Raw genomic sequence first — 19,529 nt, 5'->3', positions numbered from 1 at the left:
GATACACAAGCTGCTCATGTTAAAGTTTCTATTTTCATTTTCTGTACCTGAAACAGTAACATTAACACATACCGGAGCTCATATTTGAGGACAAATTTGTAAGTACACTCTTCTGCTTTATCTTGGAACAATTAAGCAACAAGAACATATAAAACTTATTTTGGTAGTCTTTTTATCCAGAACCGGGCTTCTCCCATGCGCTGGTCCAATAAGCTGCACAAGTTGTGAGTGCATAATGCTTAGTGCTTAGCTTGTTAAGTCTCTCTTTTATTTGATGGTGATAATCTTGGGTTGTAGATCAGCGATTTTTACATATAAATTGTGGTGGAGACAACATAGTGATTACAAACTCTTCTCACAAAATCACTTATCAAGCTGATAACTACAAACTCAGTGCTGCAACGAATCAGCACTTCAAAAACAACTGGGGAATCAGTAACACAGGTGTATTTAAGGATGATAGTGAGGATCAGTACATCCTTTCAACTAGTCTACCTGGAGATTATCCTGATAGTTATAAGACTGCACGTCGATCTGCTCTCTCTCTTGTTTATTACGCGTTCTGCTTGGAAAATGGAGCCTACGATGTGAAGCTCCATTTTATGGAGATTCAGTTTTCTGATGAAGAACTATACAAGCGTCTCGGCAGACGCATATTTGATGTCTATGTTCAGGTAAAGCGTCTCTCGGCAGACGCATGTTTACTGAAGATTGAATATTCATTTGTTTTTGTCTTTTTTTCCTATCCTGTTAGGGAGAATTGTTCTTGAGGGACTTTAACATCAAAGAGGAGGCTAATGGAGCTTTGAAACCTATTATGAAAGAAAAGAAAGCTGTGAATGTGACCGATCATATGTTAGAGATTCGTTTGTATTGGGCGGGGAAAGGGACAACTCTCATTCCTGAAAGAGGAAATTATGGTCCTCTTATCTCTGCTATCTCCTTGTGTCACAGTAAGCGTATCCTTCTCCTCTACTTGTTGTAACTTCAAATTATTTGACTATCTAAAGTCTCTGCTTTAGCAACTTACTCTGCATCTTATTGCTTTTGTGGCTTTCTTCACATTGACTTATTTCACTCTCAAGTGTCCATCTAACGCTAATATTCATCTTACAAAATTTCTCAGGTCAGGAGCCACGATGTGGAGGTCCAAAAACAAAAAGAAACTACTTCGTTAAAGATATTTTCTTGTCGCTTGGAGTATATATTTACACTTTTATTGTCTCATTTGCAACGGAGAAAACAGAACATCATACTAACTATCCCCTAATTATTGGGGTCACGGTTGCCTCGGTTACAATTATTCTCTTGGCTTTGGGAATAAATGCATGGAAAAGATGCAGAGGAGAAAAGAACATAACAGAACGAGGTATCAGAGTTCACAGTGTATGAATTGGTTCCAAGATTGTTTTAGCCATTAGTATAACGACTGTCTGTTGTGAACGTGATCACATATATAGAACTGAGAGCACAGGGTCTGCAAACACTATGCTTTACTTGGAGGCAACTACAAGCTGCAACAAACAATTTTGATGAAGCCAACAAACTTGGAGAAGGAGGTTTCGGATCCGTATTTAAAGTAAGATGCCAAGTTTTTCCAAAATGTAGATAGGTACCTGAGAAAATACTGTTGTTTTGGGTTTCTGATTTTAAAATTATCATGCAGGGAGAGCTGTCAGATGGAACTATCATAGCTGTCAAGCAGCTTTCTTCCAAGTCATGCCAAGGAAACCGCGAGTTTGTGAATGAGATAGGAATGATCTCAGGTCTGAATCATCTAAACCTTGTCAAGCTTTATGGTTGCTGTGTCGAGAAGAATCACTTGCTGCTTGTGTATGAGTACATGGAAAATAACTCCCTTGCTCTTCAGCTGCTTGGTAAATAAAAGTGATTCACACAGCATTTCCAGACGTTTTAAGTCCAATTTATGTGCACATATATGTAATTTCACTTTGGTTCACATGCATTGCCAGGAAAGGGTTCCTTGAAACTGGACTGGGCAGCAAGACAAAAAATCTGTGTCGGAATCGCAAGAGGGCTTGCCTTCCTCCACGAAGGATCAGCCATAAGGATGGTTCACCGTGACATTAAAACAACTAATGTGCTTCTAGACGCTGACCTTAACGCAAAGATATCTGATTTTGGATTGGCTAGGCTCCATGAAGCAGAACACAGTTACATTAGCACAAAAGTTGCAGGAACCATGTAAGGATATAACATGAAAGTAAACCGCAATCATGGCTGAAGAAATATCTCATTCTTGGTTTCTCTAATACTGCAGTGGTTATATGGCTCCAGAATATGCATTATGGGGTCAACTAACAGAGAAAGCAGATGTGTACAGCTTCGGGGTTGTGGCAATGGAAATTGTTAGTGGAAAGAGTAATACGAAACAGCAGGGAATTGCTGATAACGTCTCTCTTATCAAATGGGTAACCGTGGAGCTTTATACTACTCTCTAGCCCATTCAATTGAATCAATTCACAATCTGTTTCCATAAGTTTACAGAAACTGGTTCTTACATCAAATCTCAGGCGATGACGCTGCAACAGACAGGGGACATAATGGAGATCGTAGATCCAATGCTCGAAGGTGAGTTCAACAGCAATGAAGCAGTAAGGATGATCAAAGTTGCTCTTGTTTGCATAAACTCATCACCTTCCTTAAGGCCAACAATGGCAGAGGCTGTGCAAATGCTAGAGGGAGAGATCGAAATTACCCAGGTTATGTCAAGTCCTGGTTTATATGGACCCAACTGGAGCATCTCAAAGCTGAGGGATATTAATACACATGGTAGCTCGAGCACGTATGGTGTCACCGATCATCAAATGACAACAACAGTGACCTCCTCTGCTTCTGGTTGTGATCTCTACCCATTATACCCAGAATCCATGATCTTAAACTCGACAGTAGAGTTCTCTTCCTCATTGTAATATCAAAAGCTATGCACATTGAAACCTTACTATTATCATCGTTAACATAGATCCAAAAACACATCTATATGAATGTTTGTAAAACTTGAACTATACCTTTCTATATGAAACTCTCAAGTGCTCACTGGATCAAATTCTCTTTCGTCTCAGTTTGGTTGAACACTTTTCTGAACTCATTTAGATCAATTTCTCTCCATGATTGAGTTATTGACTTGGATGGCATCCAAGGACGAGTAACTTGACGATCATTTAACCAAATCTAAAAACGTACTGCTAATATAAATGATTCAGAAAAAGATGTCTCTATAAGTTTAGATACTCTTTATCTCAACTTGTTTTGAATGAAAACATATTCGAGTAGAGGAAAATGTAGCTCACCAGTAATCGTTGCACCGGCAGACGCCGTTTTTTAAGTAGTGGTATCTCTTTGCATCTCGCTTAATCAGTTCTCTGCCAGTTATCATAGACATCAACTTCATTACATTGTGGCAATCCTTACAAATGCGCATATTAGTTAGCACAGTGATTGAAGATCGAGGTTTTGAGTTAAGAAGTCTTCTAACAACCGCGAGTTCCTCGTTGTAACCATAAATCCGTTCTTTATTCTCCATCACCAGGATTAAAGTACGATAAAACCTCGTATCAGGAACATAACCCATTTCTTTCATTTGTGACCTCAAACTCATTAGTGTCTCGTAGATGACATTTGTTTCTTCATGTGAAATATCTTCCGGTCTCCATGTATAAGAATACTGTTAATACGAGCGACAGCTCGGCGCCTCTTTCACAAAGTCCGATGCTTTGGTTGCTACAAGACCTGCCCTCGACACTTTGTCCAATCTCGTGGCATCCAACTTCTCAACCAGCTCAGCACATCTATCTCCAAGCTCAACATCTCCATGAACCCGAGAAAGATTCATGACTGTTTCCCACACATCAACACTTGGTTCCATGGGCATTCTCATAACAAAGTCCAGTGCCTCATCCCCAAGTAACCAGATGTTGCCAACATCTTGGTAACACTCTGGTAGTGTTCCATGGAAGGTACGATTCCATAGTCTCTGCACATAGCTTCAAATTGTAATAATCCTTCTTCAACATCTCCTGTCAAACAACACGCAGCAAATACTTCTTTTAATATTTCCCCATCTGGTTTGTTCCCTTCTTGTTTAAAACGAGTAAACAAATCAATAGCTGCATCACCGTATCCGTTGCTAACAAATCACCTCATCATAACACACCAAGTGATCTCCAAATCTTTTTTAGGCATTTCGTCGAACATTTCACATGCATCATCAACAGAACCACAAACAGAGTACATCTCCATGATCACATTGCGAGACCTAACATCAAAGGGAGAAACCAGAGCAACGATACACTCATGAACAACCTTTGCTTCTTCCAAAGCTTTTGTTTCATCGCATAGTTTCGCTAACCTTAAAAGTCTAACCAAATCTAAAGCGTAACCTTTCTTCTTCTCCAAGCAATTCAAAACCTCTACAGCATCTTTCGCGTTTCCTTGATCGCATAACGAATCGAATGTCTCAATCGTAACATTTGAAGAAACTATTCTCGGTTTCGCTCCTACGATTTGATTCTGCATACATGTGCGTTGACGTGCTAATTCTCGCTGAAGCAGAGTGGTGATATTGGTGTTGCCATTGTTCGTGAGGCTGTGATGATGATCATCATAAGAGAGGGCTCTACGCGAACTGAACCAGAGTCTGCTTCTACTCTGCTGCGTTGCCAATGCTAAATACGATTTCGCAAGCTTGACCTTTCCGTACCATAACCGCACCATACCGACGGAGAACTCAAAATCCGACGTTGGCAGGCAACAAAATTAACGAACCCTACATTGTAAACCTAAAGAATTAAGAAAGGTTTCAATTTTTAAAATTCTGTAAACCGGGTCGGTCAAGGCCAGAGAGACCGGTTGCATCTAAACGCTGCGTATTAAGTGAAATTCACTCTAACCACCAATTTCTCTCTCTCTCTCTCTCTCCTAATGATCATATTTGCGTGTTGGAACTTGAGAGAACCATTCACTAAAACAGAGAGACATTGGAACCTTTCTCACGGACGGAACACTCTCTTCAACTCCAAAATCAGGTTCCGTCTTCTTCTGTTTCCTTGTGTGTTTTCTAATTACATGCTTCCTATATCTCTGATTTCGACATTTCTGGGTTTAACGGCTACTAAACTAAATCAAAGTTTCAACATTAGATTCCAAAAAGTCTTCTGTTAGTTTATCATCCTGTCGATGTTGATTAGTGGGTTAGCATCGTTTTCTTAGTCTATGTTTGTTAATAGCTCATCCCAAGTTAAAGGCTTGTTCGTCGTCCTGTGACGATAAATTAGCATAGGTGTGTAGAAAGAGAATATTCGTGAGCTTGTAAAATAAGAATTATGGCATCTTCGGATCTATTGAAGTAAAAGTATCTAAGGCCAATGAATAGCTTTACGATAGCTTTACAATTTATTAGCCAAAGACACATTTTTTTGGTCTACTTGTAAGGATAATTCAGCTGCTTTAAGTCTTAGCGGTCTACTATGACTACCCTAAGACTGATTGTAGCATATTTACAACTGCTTCAATTTGGTTAAAGATCAGTTAGTGATGTAATGGGTTATTATGCTCTCTATAATCTAGGAAAAACTCAACATCATTATAAGTAGAGATCTTTATGATGACTTGTATGATTATAAAACTGTGTTACTATAGGTTCCTATAAACTAGCGAATCTCTTTTCAGTTCACTCGTTGAAAGACTTCATTTTGTTATGAACATTTCAGTTGGCAAAACAATTTCAATGGCTCTGGTGGTGTCAGGTGGCAAAGCAGCCACGATGCCACTTCAGGCCAATGCTCTTCTTCCTCTAAGTATCAAGACCAAAGCAAGAGTCCTAAGCGCATCTGCATTTCCGCTTTTCTCATCAGCTCCTCACATCGCTGCCAGGGGGTCCCTTTCAGTCCGTCTCAAGATTTCGAGGCATGTGGTATCTTCTGTTTTGTCAGAGGACAAAGCTACTGGGGTTAGTGGCTCGGGGACAGATGCTTTCAAGCTGACATACTTGGAGGTGGGGTTTCTTCATATTGGTCGTTTTAGGGGATCTTTACTACTTGAGGTCTTGAGCATTGTGTTTCTGTTAGTAAATGTTGCATCTTATTTGATTATTACATGTCTTCAATTTTGTGGGAGTCAGGGCAATAGCTGGTTATGGGAAACAAGTGGCTTGAAAATCCTGGTTGATCCGATTCTCGTCGGTAATTTGGATTTTGGAATCCCATGGCTCTATGATGCTGCCAAAAGATATTTGAAGGGCTTCAAGGTAACACTTAATTAAAAACATGAATCTAATTTGCAATGCAGTTTTATAATGATCATCTCTCTCATTTTGATTGCAAGTTTTAAAGGATAATATTTGGTGCAGCTTGATGATCTCCCTGAAGTTGATTGCCTTCTCATAACCCAAAGCCTTGATGATCATTGTCATATGAATACCCTAAGGCCACTTTCTGAGAAATCTGCAGACATAAAGGTTATTGCTACTCCAAATGCAAAGCCTTTGCTGGATCCTCTTTTTAAAAATGTAAGTGACTTGTTTCATATTTTCTAGTCTTAACCGGAATTCAAGACTAAATCAACAATTTAGAAAATGAAAAGGTTGCTGAAGTAGTACTGTAGGTCACTTATCTGGAACCTGGAGATAGCTGTGAGCTAAACGCAAGAAAGGGTTCTAAGGTTCGAGTTAAAGCCACAGCAGGACCTATCCTTGGTCCACCATGGCAACGGCCTGAAAACGGGTAAAAGAAAGAAAAAAAAACTCCCATTAAACTTTCAATTGCTCCATTAATATGGTCTGCGGCAACAGTTAATAACCTGGTGATGCATGTTTCATGTTTGAGTTCTACTTCTATTTTGGTCTCAGGTATCTCCTTGTATCCCCTGAAGATCAGATATCTCTCTACTACGAACCTCATTGTGTATGCAACATGGAACTTCTGCAGAATGAAAGAGCCGACATTGTAATTACACCGGTCATCAAACAACTTCTCCCACGATTTACTCTTGTGTCTGGCCAAGAAGACGCTGTCCAGCTCGCCAGACTCTTGGAAGCCAAGTAAATAATCATCTTATCTTTTTCCCCCGTTATAGATCATGTAGTCTTAAGAAAATGAATCAACACTCTTGCTTTTTGTAGTTATCAATCGGGTTTTTATTGAACATTTAGGTTTGTTGTGCCGATGCAAAATGGCGAGCTTGAAGCAAAGGGACTTTTAGCAACCATAATAAAGAAAGAAGGAACGTTGGAATCATTTAAGGTGCAGCGTTCGTGACCCCCAAAATATAATGAAAGCCAAATCAAATATGGTTCCATCTGGCTCAGTGGTGATAATGTCTTCGATATTTGATTTTTGAATGCAGGAACTATTGTTGAAAGAGCTCCCAAAAGCTCAAGTGTTGGAGCCTATAGCAGGCGTGCCTCTAGAGATCTTGGCTCCATCTTTAGAGGTTTAAAATGTAACAGTACAAACTAAATGAGGATACACAGATGTGAATATACACATGTTAAATGAAGCTTTTTAGTGAGGGAACAAATATATAGTTTGAGATAGCTCTTAAAGAAGAAGAGGGATTTTGGGTGTTCGAGTGAGATGGAGATTATTTCATTTAAGGAGGTAATTTTAGAAGTATAATGATTAACGAGGAAAGAATACAAATATATATATTTATATACATATATGTAAATCTATAAAGGAATTATAGTTTTAAACTTTTAATCATTGTTCAAAAAATCTCGGATCAACTTTGATTTTCTTGCTAGATCCTAAGTAAGTCCCCCGACTAGCATCTAGCAGTTTTCTGAACAAAGGTCTTAGTCACACGTCATGTGAAGAGTTTATGTTCTTATTATTTTTTAGAGTCTCACTCACCAGTTTTTTAAAGGCCTATTTGCAAAAATATATTTTTCTATATCTTTTGCAAAAATACTCTATGTTGTTATCCATTTTCAATAATACTCTTTTCTATATACAAAATGACTAAATTTTAAATTCTAACTCCAAATACTAAACCCTAACTCTTCAAGAATTTACTTTAATAATATAAAATAAAGAACTTAAACTCAAAAATAAAATTTAAAAGTTAATTTAACATATTTGTAATTGTGTAAAAAATGATAAAAATAAAAATTGGCCCAAAAAAGGATATTTTTAAAAATATGTATCTCATTGTTCACAATAAGATCAATGCAAGTTAATTTATTGCAAAACTTTTTGTAAGGTGTACCAAGTTCGAACATATCTCACTCTTAAGTTGATATTAGGTGAACTCATGATGAGAGGAATGTCATATATATATATATATATATATATATATATATATAAACTAACTTGAACTTTTATAAATTACTCCGACGTCATGATTTTAAAGACATGCCACATAAAAGAGAATTTTGTTTTTGATATTATATTATTTCCAACCAAAATAAAAAAAAATCTAGGTCATTTAAAACATACATAAATAATATTATTTTAATAATTCAAGCTCCATATCATAATAATACCACATTTTAAGTTGTTTTTTAAAAATACCATTAATAAATTTTAAGCAGTAGACCTGGTGAATACATTGAACTCATTGATGTTCTTGAAAATCATTCTACATAACTCAACTAGTATGAGAACTTGATCTTGATATTCTCAGTGTCTTCCGTTAAAACCTTAAATAATCAAATTCACTCAAAGAACTAATATTTTTAAAAATATACTGACTTTATAAAGGTACAATCTCAATGAAAATAAAAAAAATATATTAACTTATATTATAGTTTTTGTCAAAATTATAATTTGATCATGAATGGAATTTACTTTTAGAATCTAAGAAATTTGTATCCCTTAACAAAATAGAAATAAAATAAAATATTCAAACTTGAATAATTCAAACTAAAAACCGAACCAATCAACCGAATGCCATTTGTACCCAAACAAAATACTACTCTCTCTGTTCCAAATTATAAGTTTTTTTAAGCTTTTTTAGCTTTTTTTATTTTGTCCTATTTTATAATATTTGTTTTTCAGGTTCTTATGCATCATTTATGTTTATTTAGTATGTTATGACCATTTGTATTTTCCATTCTTTTTTTCTGTTGATTCTCCTTCTAGCTCTCTTTTTTATGTTTTATGTGCCTCAAATAGTCATGACTAAAACTCATCCTCATTGTCATTGTCATTGTCATCGTCATCGTCATCGATTTCAGGATTTTAGTCTCTAATCATAAGTGAGACTAGCCTCTAACATGTCTTCTCCTTGAATTAAACTCATACTTTCTTCAATGATCTACAAACACTTTATGTAATTACCTTCATAGTATGCATCTCTTACTCCTTTGATGAAAGAAGAAGGCTCCATGTTCGTCGGAGAAGACAAGATCTTTGCTTCTTGCGAATTTTCTTGTTCCCTCGTATTTCATATGGTTTATTTCAAGTGTGTTGCGTGAGTTTTTATTTGTCTTCTAATAAAAAGCAGAGTTATTATTATTTTTTTGTGCAAAGCAGCAGCAGATTTATTTTATGATCAGAATTCCAAACCAAACCAAAATTTTTGAATACGAACCGAAATTTTTTTAAAAAGGTTTTGGTTATGAAATACAAAATTATCAATTATCCCATCTCTAATCAAACTATATACTGGAACTATGTTAAACGGAATCAAATTAATCAAAATGCACTCAAAGAATTAATATTTTTAAAAATATACAGATGTACTATAAAAATTTATAATTAAAATAAATTATTTTTTTAGGAAAAAAATAAATTAATTATTTATAGTATAATTATTTGACCAAAAAAATAAAATAAAATAACAATTAACTTAGATTATAACTTTTTGTCACAATAATAATTGGACCCTGAATAGAATTTATGTCTAGATTCTAAGAAATCTAAAACCTTGAACAAAATAGAAATAAAATAAAATTATATTATAAACTACACCCATTCCAAAAATCGAATAATTCAACAAAAAACTGAACCAATTAACCGAATGTCATTTGTATCCAAAAAAAAAATACTACTTCTTTAAAGTTATTAACAAGAAAGGTTATTTAGCAAGCATACATGAAACTTTCAAAAAGTATGAGGATAAATAAAGTTTTCGAAGACATTTGGTTCAAAGTTCTTTTATTATTTCGTCAAAACATGAATATAAAGTAAATGACAAAGAAAACAAAAATTATTATGTAATATAAATAATCATAAACATGTTAGATTACACAACGAATATATAAAGCTTTGAAAACAAAAAGAACCAAAACCAAGATTTTTCTTGGAGCTCTCTTTCTTATGTTTATGTGCATTTTAGCAGTCATGACCATTTTAACTTGCCCACTACTCTGAGGCTCGAAGCTCATCTCATCTTGCACGAGCTCTGATCTTCTTTTTTTTTCTAAAGTGATTTCATCAAAAATTTAATTACGTTAACAAAAAGATGTTATAGAAGGTTTCTCTCTACAGCTTTTGACATAAGATGACTTAAATAATTATTACATTTTAATTGCATTTTATTTTTACGGAAATTTGTTGTATCATTAATAATATATTTAAAACTACAAACACATAAAAGGTAATATATCATTGTAATATAATATATAACTCTGAAAAGGTAATAATTATTCGTGAAAACGTAAATAAATTCAAGCCTAACATAGGCTAACATGCAACTTAAAACCCAAAGACGTGGTGGAATCTCAGACCATGCGAAAGTTGCTCAGGCTTGGTCACCGTCGGGGTGGAATCTCAGACCAGCAAGGTCACCCAGGGCTGAAGATCTCCATACACCTTTTTAAAATCTGTTTAAGTGATAAGTTAAAAATAGTGTTTCTTAGCCTATTTGGAAAGAGTGCTCCACTCTACCTAGAAGGTGAAAGGTTCAAATACTACATTTTGCAAATTTTCTTCAATATTTTTACTTTTTTTTTACATACTTTGTTACGTTTTTTTACTGCTGAAAAAAAAATTTGGTTAAAAAAGAATTTGTGCCCCATATTACTTTTCTCACAACAATAAGTTTTTCTCTTCCCACCGATAATTCTGATGAGTATTTCTGGTTGTGAGGTACAGAGGAACTCCTCGTCTTCTCCACGAAAAAGACGTGGGAAATATTAAGGCCAAGACAAGATCCCCCTCCGTGGACTGATCATGTTTGGTTCAAAGGAGGTATTTCTCGACATGCTTTCATGATGTGGCTAATACACCAAGATCGACTACCAACAAGAGAAAGATTGGTTAGGTGGGGTCTTCAAACTGAGCCTAACTGCTGTCTCTGTGGTATGTATATGGAAACAAGGGAGCATCTATTCCTCCATTGCGAAGTTAGTGGGGAGCTATGGTCTGAAGTGACAAGGCGGCTAGGTTACAGACCCTTCTCCTTTCATACCTGGGAACGCTTGGCTCGATGTCAATGATCCTACAGCGCCGAGATGCCTGCGTCGTCTAGCCGCCCAAGCCACTCTATATGCGATATGGAGGGAACGAAATAATTGATATCACAACAGCATTGCTACGGAGGTCCAAATCCTGTTCAAGGGGGTGGATAGACAAATCAGGGACGCCGTTTTGGCAAAACAGAAGAGAAAGAAGTTCAAGGACTTGCTTTTGATTTGGTTAAAATTTGACTAGGTGAGCCTACTCAAATTTCTTTTTGGCAAGGGACGACGAGGCTATGTATTAAGCTTTTTGTAATTTTCTAATAACAAAAAAGTTTTAATGAATATTCACATATTTATCAAAAAAAAAAAACTTGAAGATTGTGATATTCATATAAAGAGATGGGAAAAAATATAATTGTCGCCATTGTTCAAAAGGAATATATGAATATATCATTGCAACAATATATACCTCTGAAAAGGTAACTAATTATTCGTTAAAACATAAAATATAGCCTAACATAGGCTTAAAGCATCACTGTGTTATATAAGAGAACGACCTAATCAAAAGCAAAAACTAATCCTCCTATAATCAAGAGACTAATAAGACTAATAGATTGAGTTAATCCTTGTTGTTTGAAGTGGCCTGTAGAAGCTGAGCCCGTTGAGCCTTCTGAGCCGCTATAAGGCGGGCCGCAGCAATTCGTGTTTCAATCCATTGACGACGAGCCCTCTGCTCAGACTCAGGGATTGTTTTCTTCTCGCCATCAAGAATCCGGTTAATCGCATCTATGTCTTCCTTCGTACACGTAAGAACGTTTCTCTTATCTTGAGGCTTCGTGGCCTTCTTAGACTTGCCCATGGAGAAAGATAATAGAGAAGAGCGACTCTAGGTTTTGAAACTTCTATACTATAGTACTTTTAATACTAGTTAGGGAGTTCTATATATATAAGAGAATTATAAATCTTTCTAGCTAAAATATACTATATAAGATAATTATAAATCTCTCTGTAAGATATCCTCACAAAAATTATAATCTTTAAACTGGAATATATAATATTTTATAAAATAATTAATTATTTAGTATTTAAAATGCTGTTTTAAAGTAAAATTTAGTTAATTAGGGACGAAGTGAAGGTATGTGTAAGTAATAGCAAAAAATGACGGTCCCTGTTTATTCTTTTAATGTAAATAAAAGTAATTTTTAAAAGAAAAAAAAATTATGACCAATAAAGAATATTTGTAAATAGGAAATTTTCAAAAAATAAAAACATCAACAATTTTTTTATATAAAGTTTGGTTTCAAAGTTAGCCATTAATATGATTGTGATACACGTCATGTGATTCGATAATATTTTTTTTTTAAATTATAATGAAATTAAGAAACTCATTAAATAATAATATATTAAAAAATAAGTATTGATCTACATTATATATTTTGTTTTAAACTTTCTTTTTCTTAAACAAAAATATAAAGTAACAGAAAAAGATATAAATTTGAGAATATTTAACTTTATTAAGTAAGTTTTTAATATTTTTATTTTTATTGCTATTGGTTTTGCTGGAAGCCCTTTAGCCCAATGGTTGACTAAAATTTAATTATTATTTATTATTTATACACCAAGAGGCCTGTGATTTGAATCCAAAAATAATGAAATTAACATTATGGATAGAAATTACAGAAACCTGGGATAGCTTTCTTTGCTCAAGAGGTCTGTGATTCGAATCGGAAAAAAATAGATAGAAATTACAGAAACTTGGGATAGCTTTCTATTTGTGAGTAATAAACATACCTAATTAAGTTGATTAAACAAAAAATCTGTAAATAAATCAAATTATCTCACGTTATACCGCAGATTAAATCATAAAATTAACAATCTAAGTGTAATGGGCAATTCTCTTATAAATATCGCTAAAATGAGACACCTAAATTTCAATACTCACAGAATATTTCAAAATGGCAGAATATTTCAATGAGAGAGCAGGTGTAAAAGGGAACATACCACTAGGATGCTTTAACGCGATGTTCATTACACGGGCTCTTGGCAAGTCGATGCTTTAACTAATTAATATTTTATAAAAATATACAGATGTTTTTCACAAATTATAATCTCAATTAAAATATATAAATTATTACCTTATATTATAATTTTTGTCAAAATTATAATTTGATCTTGAATGGAATTTACTTCTAGAATCGAAGAAATTTGAAACCTTGAACAAAATAGAAATAAAATAAAATTATATTTGGAATTGGACCAGTACTCTTAAATCCTAAAACATTCTAATTTTAAGAGTCATGGAAAGTAGCAATCCATTAGTATTGCCATATGAATTTTTGTCATATTTCCTAGTCTTAACCGGAATGCACAACTAATCTTCAACAATTTAAAAGAATGAGAAAGAGTGATATGAAGGGTTGCTATAATAGTATAATACTACTACTACTGTAGGTCAATTATGTGTAACCTATGAGCTAACCGCAAGAAACGGTTGTAAGGTTTAAGTTAAAGCCACAGCAGGACCTATCCTTGGTACAAACTACACGAGGATTCGTATATGTATACATATGTGAAGTTGTATATGTTGATCTTTTATAAAGATTATTTCATTTAATGAGGTATTATAAAAGTGATTAAACGTATCATAATAAAAAAAAGTTATAAGAATACTGTATAACGTTAGATGACGTGGAAAATCAAAAATACGACACGAAGGAAATATATAAGAATTCTGATTAAAAAGAACTCGGAATCATTTTATAATCTTTGAATCCAAACCTTTCTATTCTGAAAAACTCGTTGCTACTCTTCTTCTCCATGGAGTCTTCTTGTTTCTTGGAGCATACTCTTCATCTGTACGGTGAAGATTTGATAGAGGCGTTGGAGACGATTGAAGAAAAGATGAATATTGATGGGAATGACGACATCGGTGTGGAAGCTCGTGTTCTAAGATGTCACATCTTGAGAGCTTTAGCCCACCAAACAGAGAACACCGCCGTGAAGTTCGCGTATTCGTTGGCGGCTTCTGAATGCTTTTCGTCAACATCTACGGGTTCGATTTACTCATCGTCTCTGCTTTTCAACATGGCTGAAGTGATTGGTTCGGATTTGTATTACAAGGAATCCATTCGCAAAGCCAAAGAAGGGTTATCTGAAATCGAGGAATTTGACTTGGGGGAATTGGGTTTTGCATTTAACAAGGAAAAGGAAGAACTGCAGAACATAATCGAAACTGCTGAGTCAAGGATCTCTGTTTCCAAGATTGAAGTTTGCGAACAAAAAGTTGCGGAGTCATACGAAGATGAAGACGCGAAGAACAGTGATTACGATTCTGGTACCCTCGCGTTGTTGAATTCTGATACGTATCAAGAATTGAGGTCGTATTGGGCGAGTTTGAATGTTGAGACCAAAAGGGACTTTATGAACGTTTGCACTGCGGATCTTAAGAACAACGTCAAGATCGTGGAAGGTAAGGGAGGACAACATGTTTTAGAGCAGGCTCTCACATACGCTAGGAAATATAGAACATGGAAACTATGGATTTGCCGGAGTTGTATGAAAAGGTTCTCTAGTGAAGAAGAATGTACCGATCATCTTGAGGAGGAACACGTTGCAGAACTTAGATCAAAGGATTTGGTGCCTCAGAGGATCAGTAATGTCTGGACTCGTAAGGTATCGGTTGGAGATTGGGAACCAGTGGATGCAGCAGCTGCTGTTGAATTGATCAAGTATAAGCTCGAAGATGTGAAAAGATTTGAATATGAGAATGGATGGTCCAAAGACTGGCCTTTAACTGTGGATGAAGATCGCAGTAAGTTGCTTAAGGAAATCAGATTGCTCCTTTTTGTCCTTCTGTGACCTTAAAATTCTCTCATGTAGCATTCGAGAGAGGGTTCTGCATTTTGTGATCAAGAAACTCCAGGTTTCCGAGGACACTTTGATTGCTTGTGGCCTAGTCGAAACACCTCAGGGTATCTGTTTTCTGGAATGTCATGAACTCATTCAGATCCTGGCCTTTCTAAGGAAAATTAAGTGTCAAAAGGATGATGGTTTAGATCTGGTTTGCAGAGCTGTGGACAGTTTCTGCAATGGTACTGGTACCAGATACAAAGAGAAAATGGACTTCGACTCTGATTTTTCTACTCTGCTTCTGGATAAGAGACTGCTGCGATGCAGAGTTGATCGATTCGATGATGAAGCTAGAGTCAATGTGTTTGATCCCAATGTTTACTACGCTAAAGCACTTGCGAGTGGAGAAGACTTTATGATCTGGCTAACCGACTACTCTTCAGAGAATAAGCATTTCCGATTTCCCAGACCTATCAGGGCACACAATCTTGGTATCTGGGTGGCTGTCCTAAGCGCCGTTCAGTTCACATGTAGGACTTTGGGAACCAAATATGCAAAGAAGTCGAAGCTCCTAGATTATGCTACAGCTCTTAATGACATCGCTTTGTTGTGTATTGATGAAGATGATAGGAGAAGAAATCTTGAGAAAGATATGTGGATAACGTATAGGTCTATTCTGTGCAACAGATGTGAAGAGGGAGACGCTTCAGAAACTTTCTTGTGTGCAGTACGAGATGTTCTCAAACCGAGACATGAGCGTTAGAAACCCATGACTGATGATGATGTAGTATTGGAGTCCATCAAGCTTCTGCAATCACAAGACAAAGACAAGGTCCATTTCTAATCATCTGACTTTTGGTTAATAACCGGATAAAATATATTTGTTCTCAAAAATTAAAGTGCGTAGTGTGTATTGATGATTTGCAGGTGGCCCTTATGGATTCAAAAGTCGAAGACAAGGTCAAAGATGATGATGTAGTATTGGAGTCCATCAAGCTTCTGCAATCAGAAGTCAAAGACAAGGTCCATTTCTAATCATCTGACTTTTGGTTAACATCAGGATAAAATATATTTGTTCTCAAAAATTAAAGTGCGTAGTGTGTGTATTGATGATTTGCAGGTGGCGCTTATGGATTCAAAGATCTTGCTAATTGGAAATTCGAAGATAAGTTTAGTTAAACAACTCTCAAGGATGGCTGTCTTCGACTACCGATATTACATCCATCAGCCCCTCAGAGTATTTTTGTTAGGTTCTTTAAGGAATAGATTTAAGAATAGAGTGTAAAGAGATTGTGCCATGAGCTTGTTCTGATTCGTTTCAATGGGAATTGAATTGTTTCTTTTGTTTTGAATGCAAAGATTAAGCTTTGTATGCTCCCGCGATCCTCCTAGCCAATGCTTTGAAACCACTTAATGATCAGTATGATTTATGAAACGCTTTATATGTTTGACAACATGGGAAGCTATGGCCGAATCCCTAGTTTGTTGTCTTGTAATAGACTGTTGAGTAATTTGGAAAAATATAATTGTCGCAATTGTTCAAAAGGAATATATCATTGCAATACATAACTCTGAGAAGGTAACTAATTATTCGTTAAAACGTAAATATATTCAAGCCTAACATAGCCTAACATGCAACTTAAAACCCAAAGCACCACTGTGTTATATAAGAGAACGACTGAATTAAAAGCAAACACTAATTCTCCTATAATCAAGAGATTAATTAGACTATAGATTGAGTTAATCTTTGTTGGTTGAAGTGCCCTCTAGAAGCTGAGCCCGTTGAGCCTTCTGAGCCGCTATAAGGCGGCCCGCAGCAATTTGTGTAGCAATTCGTGTTTCAATCCACTGACGACGAGCCCTCTGCTCAGACTCAGGGATAGTTTTCTTCTCGCCATCAAGAAACCGGTTAATCGCGTCTATGTCCTCCTGCGTACACGTAAGAACGTTTCTCTTATCTTGAGGCTTCGTGGCTACTTCTTGCCCATGGAGAAAGATAATACTGTAGAGAAGAGCGACTCTAGGTTTTGAAAATTCTATACTATAGTACTTTAGTTCAATATATATAAGAGAATTATAAATCTTTGTAGCTAGAATATACTCAGTCTGATTGGTAACATATCCAAAGTTGTACAGAAAAGCTGTAAGCTATAAGCTTTTACGAAATAGTGCGAAGTTGTAAGAAAGAGTTGTACATGAAAACTGTATAAAAAACTGAGAATAAAATTTTTAATAATAATTTTAGTTAAGTTTTTGTGATTGGTAAAAATTTAAAGTTATACCACTTGTACCGTTTTGTTTTTGTCACCAATCACACCCACTATATAAGATAATTATAAATCTCTCTATAAGATATCCTCACAAAAATTCCAATCTTTAAACTGAAATATATTATATATTTAAATTAATTAATTATTTAGTATTTAAAATGCTGTTTTTAAATAAAATTTAGTTAATTAGGAATTAAGTGAAGGTATGTGTAAGTAATAGGAAATTTTCAATAAAAACATCAACAAAATTTTATATAGAAAGTTTGGTTTCAAAAGTTAACCATTAATATGATTGTGATACACGTCATGTGATTCGATAATATTTTTTTTAAAAAAATTTATAATGAAATTAAGAAACTCATTAAATATTAATATATTAACAAATAAGTATTAATCTACATTATATATTTTGTTTTAAACTTTCTTTTTATTCAACAAAAAGATAAAGTAACAGAAAAAAATAAAAATTTGAGAATATTTTTAACTTTATTAAGTAAGTTTTTAATATATTTATCTTTTATTACTATTGGTTTTGTGAAAGCCCTTTAGCTAAATAGTTGACCAAAAGTTAACTAATATTTATTATTTATACACCAAGAGGTCTCTGATTCGAATCCAAAGATAATGAAATTAACATTGCTAAAACATCATTTCATTTTTTTGTTAATACTGTTAATATCAAAAATAGAAGAAAAAAATGAATATAAATTACAGAAACTTGGGATAGCTTTCTATTTGCGAGTAATAGATATATCTAATTAAGTTGATTTAATTAAAATTATGTAAATCATAAAATTAACTATCTAAATGTTCAATTCTCATAAATATCAGTAAAATGAGTATTTTTTCCAAAAATACCACTTTTAGTTTTTTTTCCAAAATAACACTTAACTGAACTAACTTTTTCTATTAAAAACTAATCCCTGAATCTTAAACACTAAACTCTACTCCCTAATAACTATACCCTAAAACTAAATTTGTCAATCTAAACATAAAAAAAAATCTACTAAATGAAAAATCAATTTTTTGTGCTTATGGTATTTTTGGAAAATAAAACTTTTGTGGTATTTTTGGAAAAAAACTTAAGTTTGGTATTTTTGGAAAAAAAAAAATATTATGGCATAATGTAATTATATAATTTTAAATATTAAACAAAGCAAATAAAATTAACAAACAAATATAATTTAAATTTTCAATTTTTTATATACAAATAACTATTTAAAATCTAGTGTATATAAAAACCATAGAATTATTGAATCTGGTTAAATTCGACTGAGTATTTTTTTGGTGTTACCATTTATACACATAATCGTAAGAAGAAAAAAAAATAAAGAAAAAGGAAAAAGCATAGGCTCGATTTCAAGAATAAAGACATGATTATATTAGAAACCCTCGAAAAAGGGAAATTAAAAACATAAAGTCAAAGAATTTGTCTGGAAATGAAGAAAGGATCTAATTAGTAAACCAAAGAAAAATAAAAGACCAGTCAACCCAAGAATCTTCTTGATATCACACAGAAAAAAAAAAAGGAAAAAAAAAAATCTGAAACGCGGTTTCTTCGATTATTGGAGAGTCAAAACCAGAAATGGTGTTGGTGAGAGTCTAAAAAAAAATCGATCGAAAGCTCAAAAACTCCATCTTCCTTCACGAACCCTAGATGAGTTTGTTGTAATCGTCAATCATCGATTTCTAGAATTTTAGTCTCAAAGGTTTTATCTTTTTTTCGTGTGTGTCTCTCTCTTAAATGGAGAATCGTAAAGGAGGAAACTTTAGCGTGATTAGCTCGGAAGCTTTGACCACGACGCTCCGTAATGCGATCCAAGCTCTGGGTCGTGGTTTCGATGTAACATCTGATGTTCGGCTTCTCTACTGCAAAGGAGCTCCTGGGTCAAGACTTGTTCGTATCGAAGAAGGTCAAAACAGAGATCTTGAGTTGTCTGATGGATACCTTCTTCCTAATGTCCCTTCTGATATTGAGTGTTCACGAGGCAGAAATAGTATTCAGAGAATCCCTGTTTGCAGCTTCCATCAGGTTAGTTTTATTC

General features: G+C 34.5%; 2 protein-coding genes and 1 pseudogene across 2 annotated transcripts; 2 read left to right on the top strand and 1 right to left on the bottom strand.

Annotated features, from left to right (window-relative positions):
- LOC104741556 (probable LRR receptor-like serine/threonine-protein kinase At1g29720) lies at positions 588 to 4,335 on the top strand. The gene is made up of 9 exons (XM_010462438.2): positions 588 to 674; positions 755 to 953; positions 1,127 to 1,173; positions 1,240 to 1,369; positions 1,461 to 1,579; positions 1,667 to 1,877; positions 1,974 to 2,205; positions 2,282 to 2,432; positions 2,535 to 4,335. Exons 1-9 carry the CDS (start codon positions 603 to 605, stop codon positions 2,931 to 2,933), a joined length of 1,560 nt encoding a protein of 519 aa, XP_010460740.1. The 5' UTR covers positions 588 to 602; the 3' UTR covers positions 2,934 to 4,335.
- LOC104743616 lies at positions 3,308 to 4,734 on the bottom strand (annotated as a pseudogene).
- On the top strand, positions 4,951 to 7,552 carry LOC104741555. The gene is made up of 8 exons (XM_010462437.2): positions 4,951 to 5,045; positions 5,730 to 6,013; positions 6,140 to 6,265; positions 6,368 to 6,526; positions 6,622 to 6,740; positions 6,866 to 7,057; positions 7,169 to 7,259; positions 7,363 to 7,552. The coding sequence occupies exons 2-8, from the start codon at positions 5,747 to 5,749 to the stop codon at positions 7,453 to 7,455; spliced, it is 1,047 nt and encodes a 348-aa protein (XP_010460739.1). The 5' UTR covers positions 4,951 to 5,045; positions 5,730 to 5,746; the 3' UTR covers positions 7,456 to 7,552.

The sequence above is a fragment of the Camelina sativa genome, chromosome 14 (assembly GCF_000633955.1).
Source record: "Camelina sativa cultivar DH55 chromosome 14, Cs, whole genome shotgun sequence".
Taxonomy (NCBI): domain Eukaryota; kingdom Viridiplantae; phylum Streptophyta; class Magnoliopsida; order Brassicales; family Brassicaceae; genus Camelina; species Camelina sativa.
The sequence above is the reverse complement of the archived record's forward strand: the minus strand, read 5'-3'. Positions and strand labels throughout refer to the sequence as shown.

Coding starts and splice junctions, on each gene's coding strand:
- LOC104741556 (XM_010462438.2), top strand. CDS start 603: ATGGAGATTCAGTTTTCTGATGAAGAACTATACAAGCGTCTCGGCAGA. Junction 675..754: donor TATTTGATGTCTATGTTCAG/GTAAAGCGTCTC, acceptor CTATCCTGTTAG/GGAGAATTGTTCTTGAGGGA. Junction 1,174..1,239: donor AAACAAAAAGAAACTACTTC/GTTAAAGATATT, acceptor TTTGCAACGGAG/AAAACAGAACATCATACTAA.
- LOC104741555 (XM_010462437.2), top strand. CDS start 5,747: ATGGCTCTGGTGGTGTCAGGTGGCAAAGCAGCCACGATGCCACTTCAG. Junction 6,014..6,139: donor TCAAGCTGACATACTTGGAG/GTGGGGTTTCTT, acceptor TGTGGGAGTCAG/GGCAATAGCTGGTTATGGGA. Junction 7,260..7,362: donor GAACGTTGGAATCATTTAAG/GTGCAGCGTTCG, acceptor TTTTGAATGCAG/GAACTATTGTTGAAAGAGCT.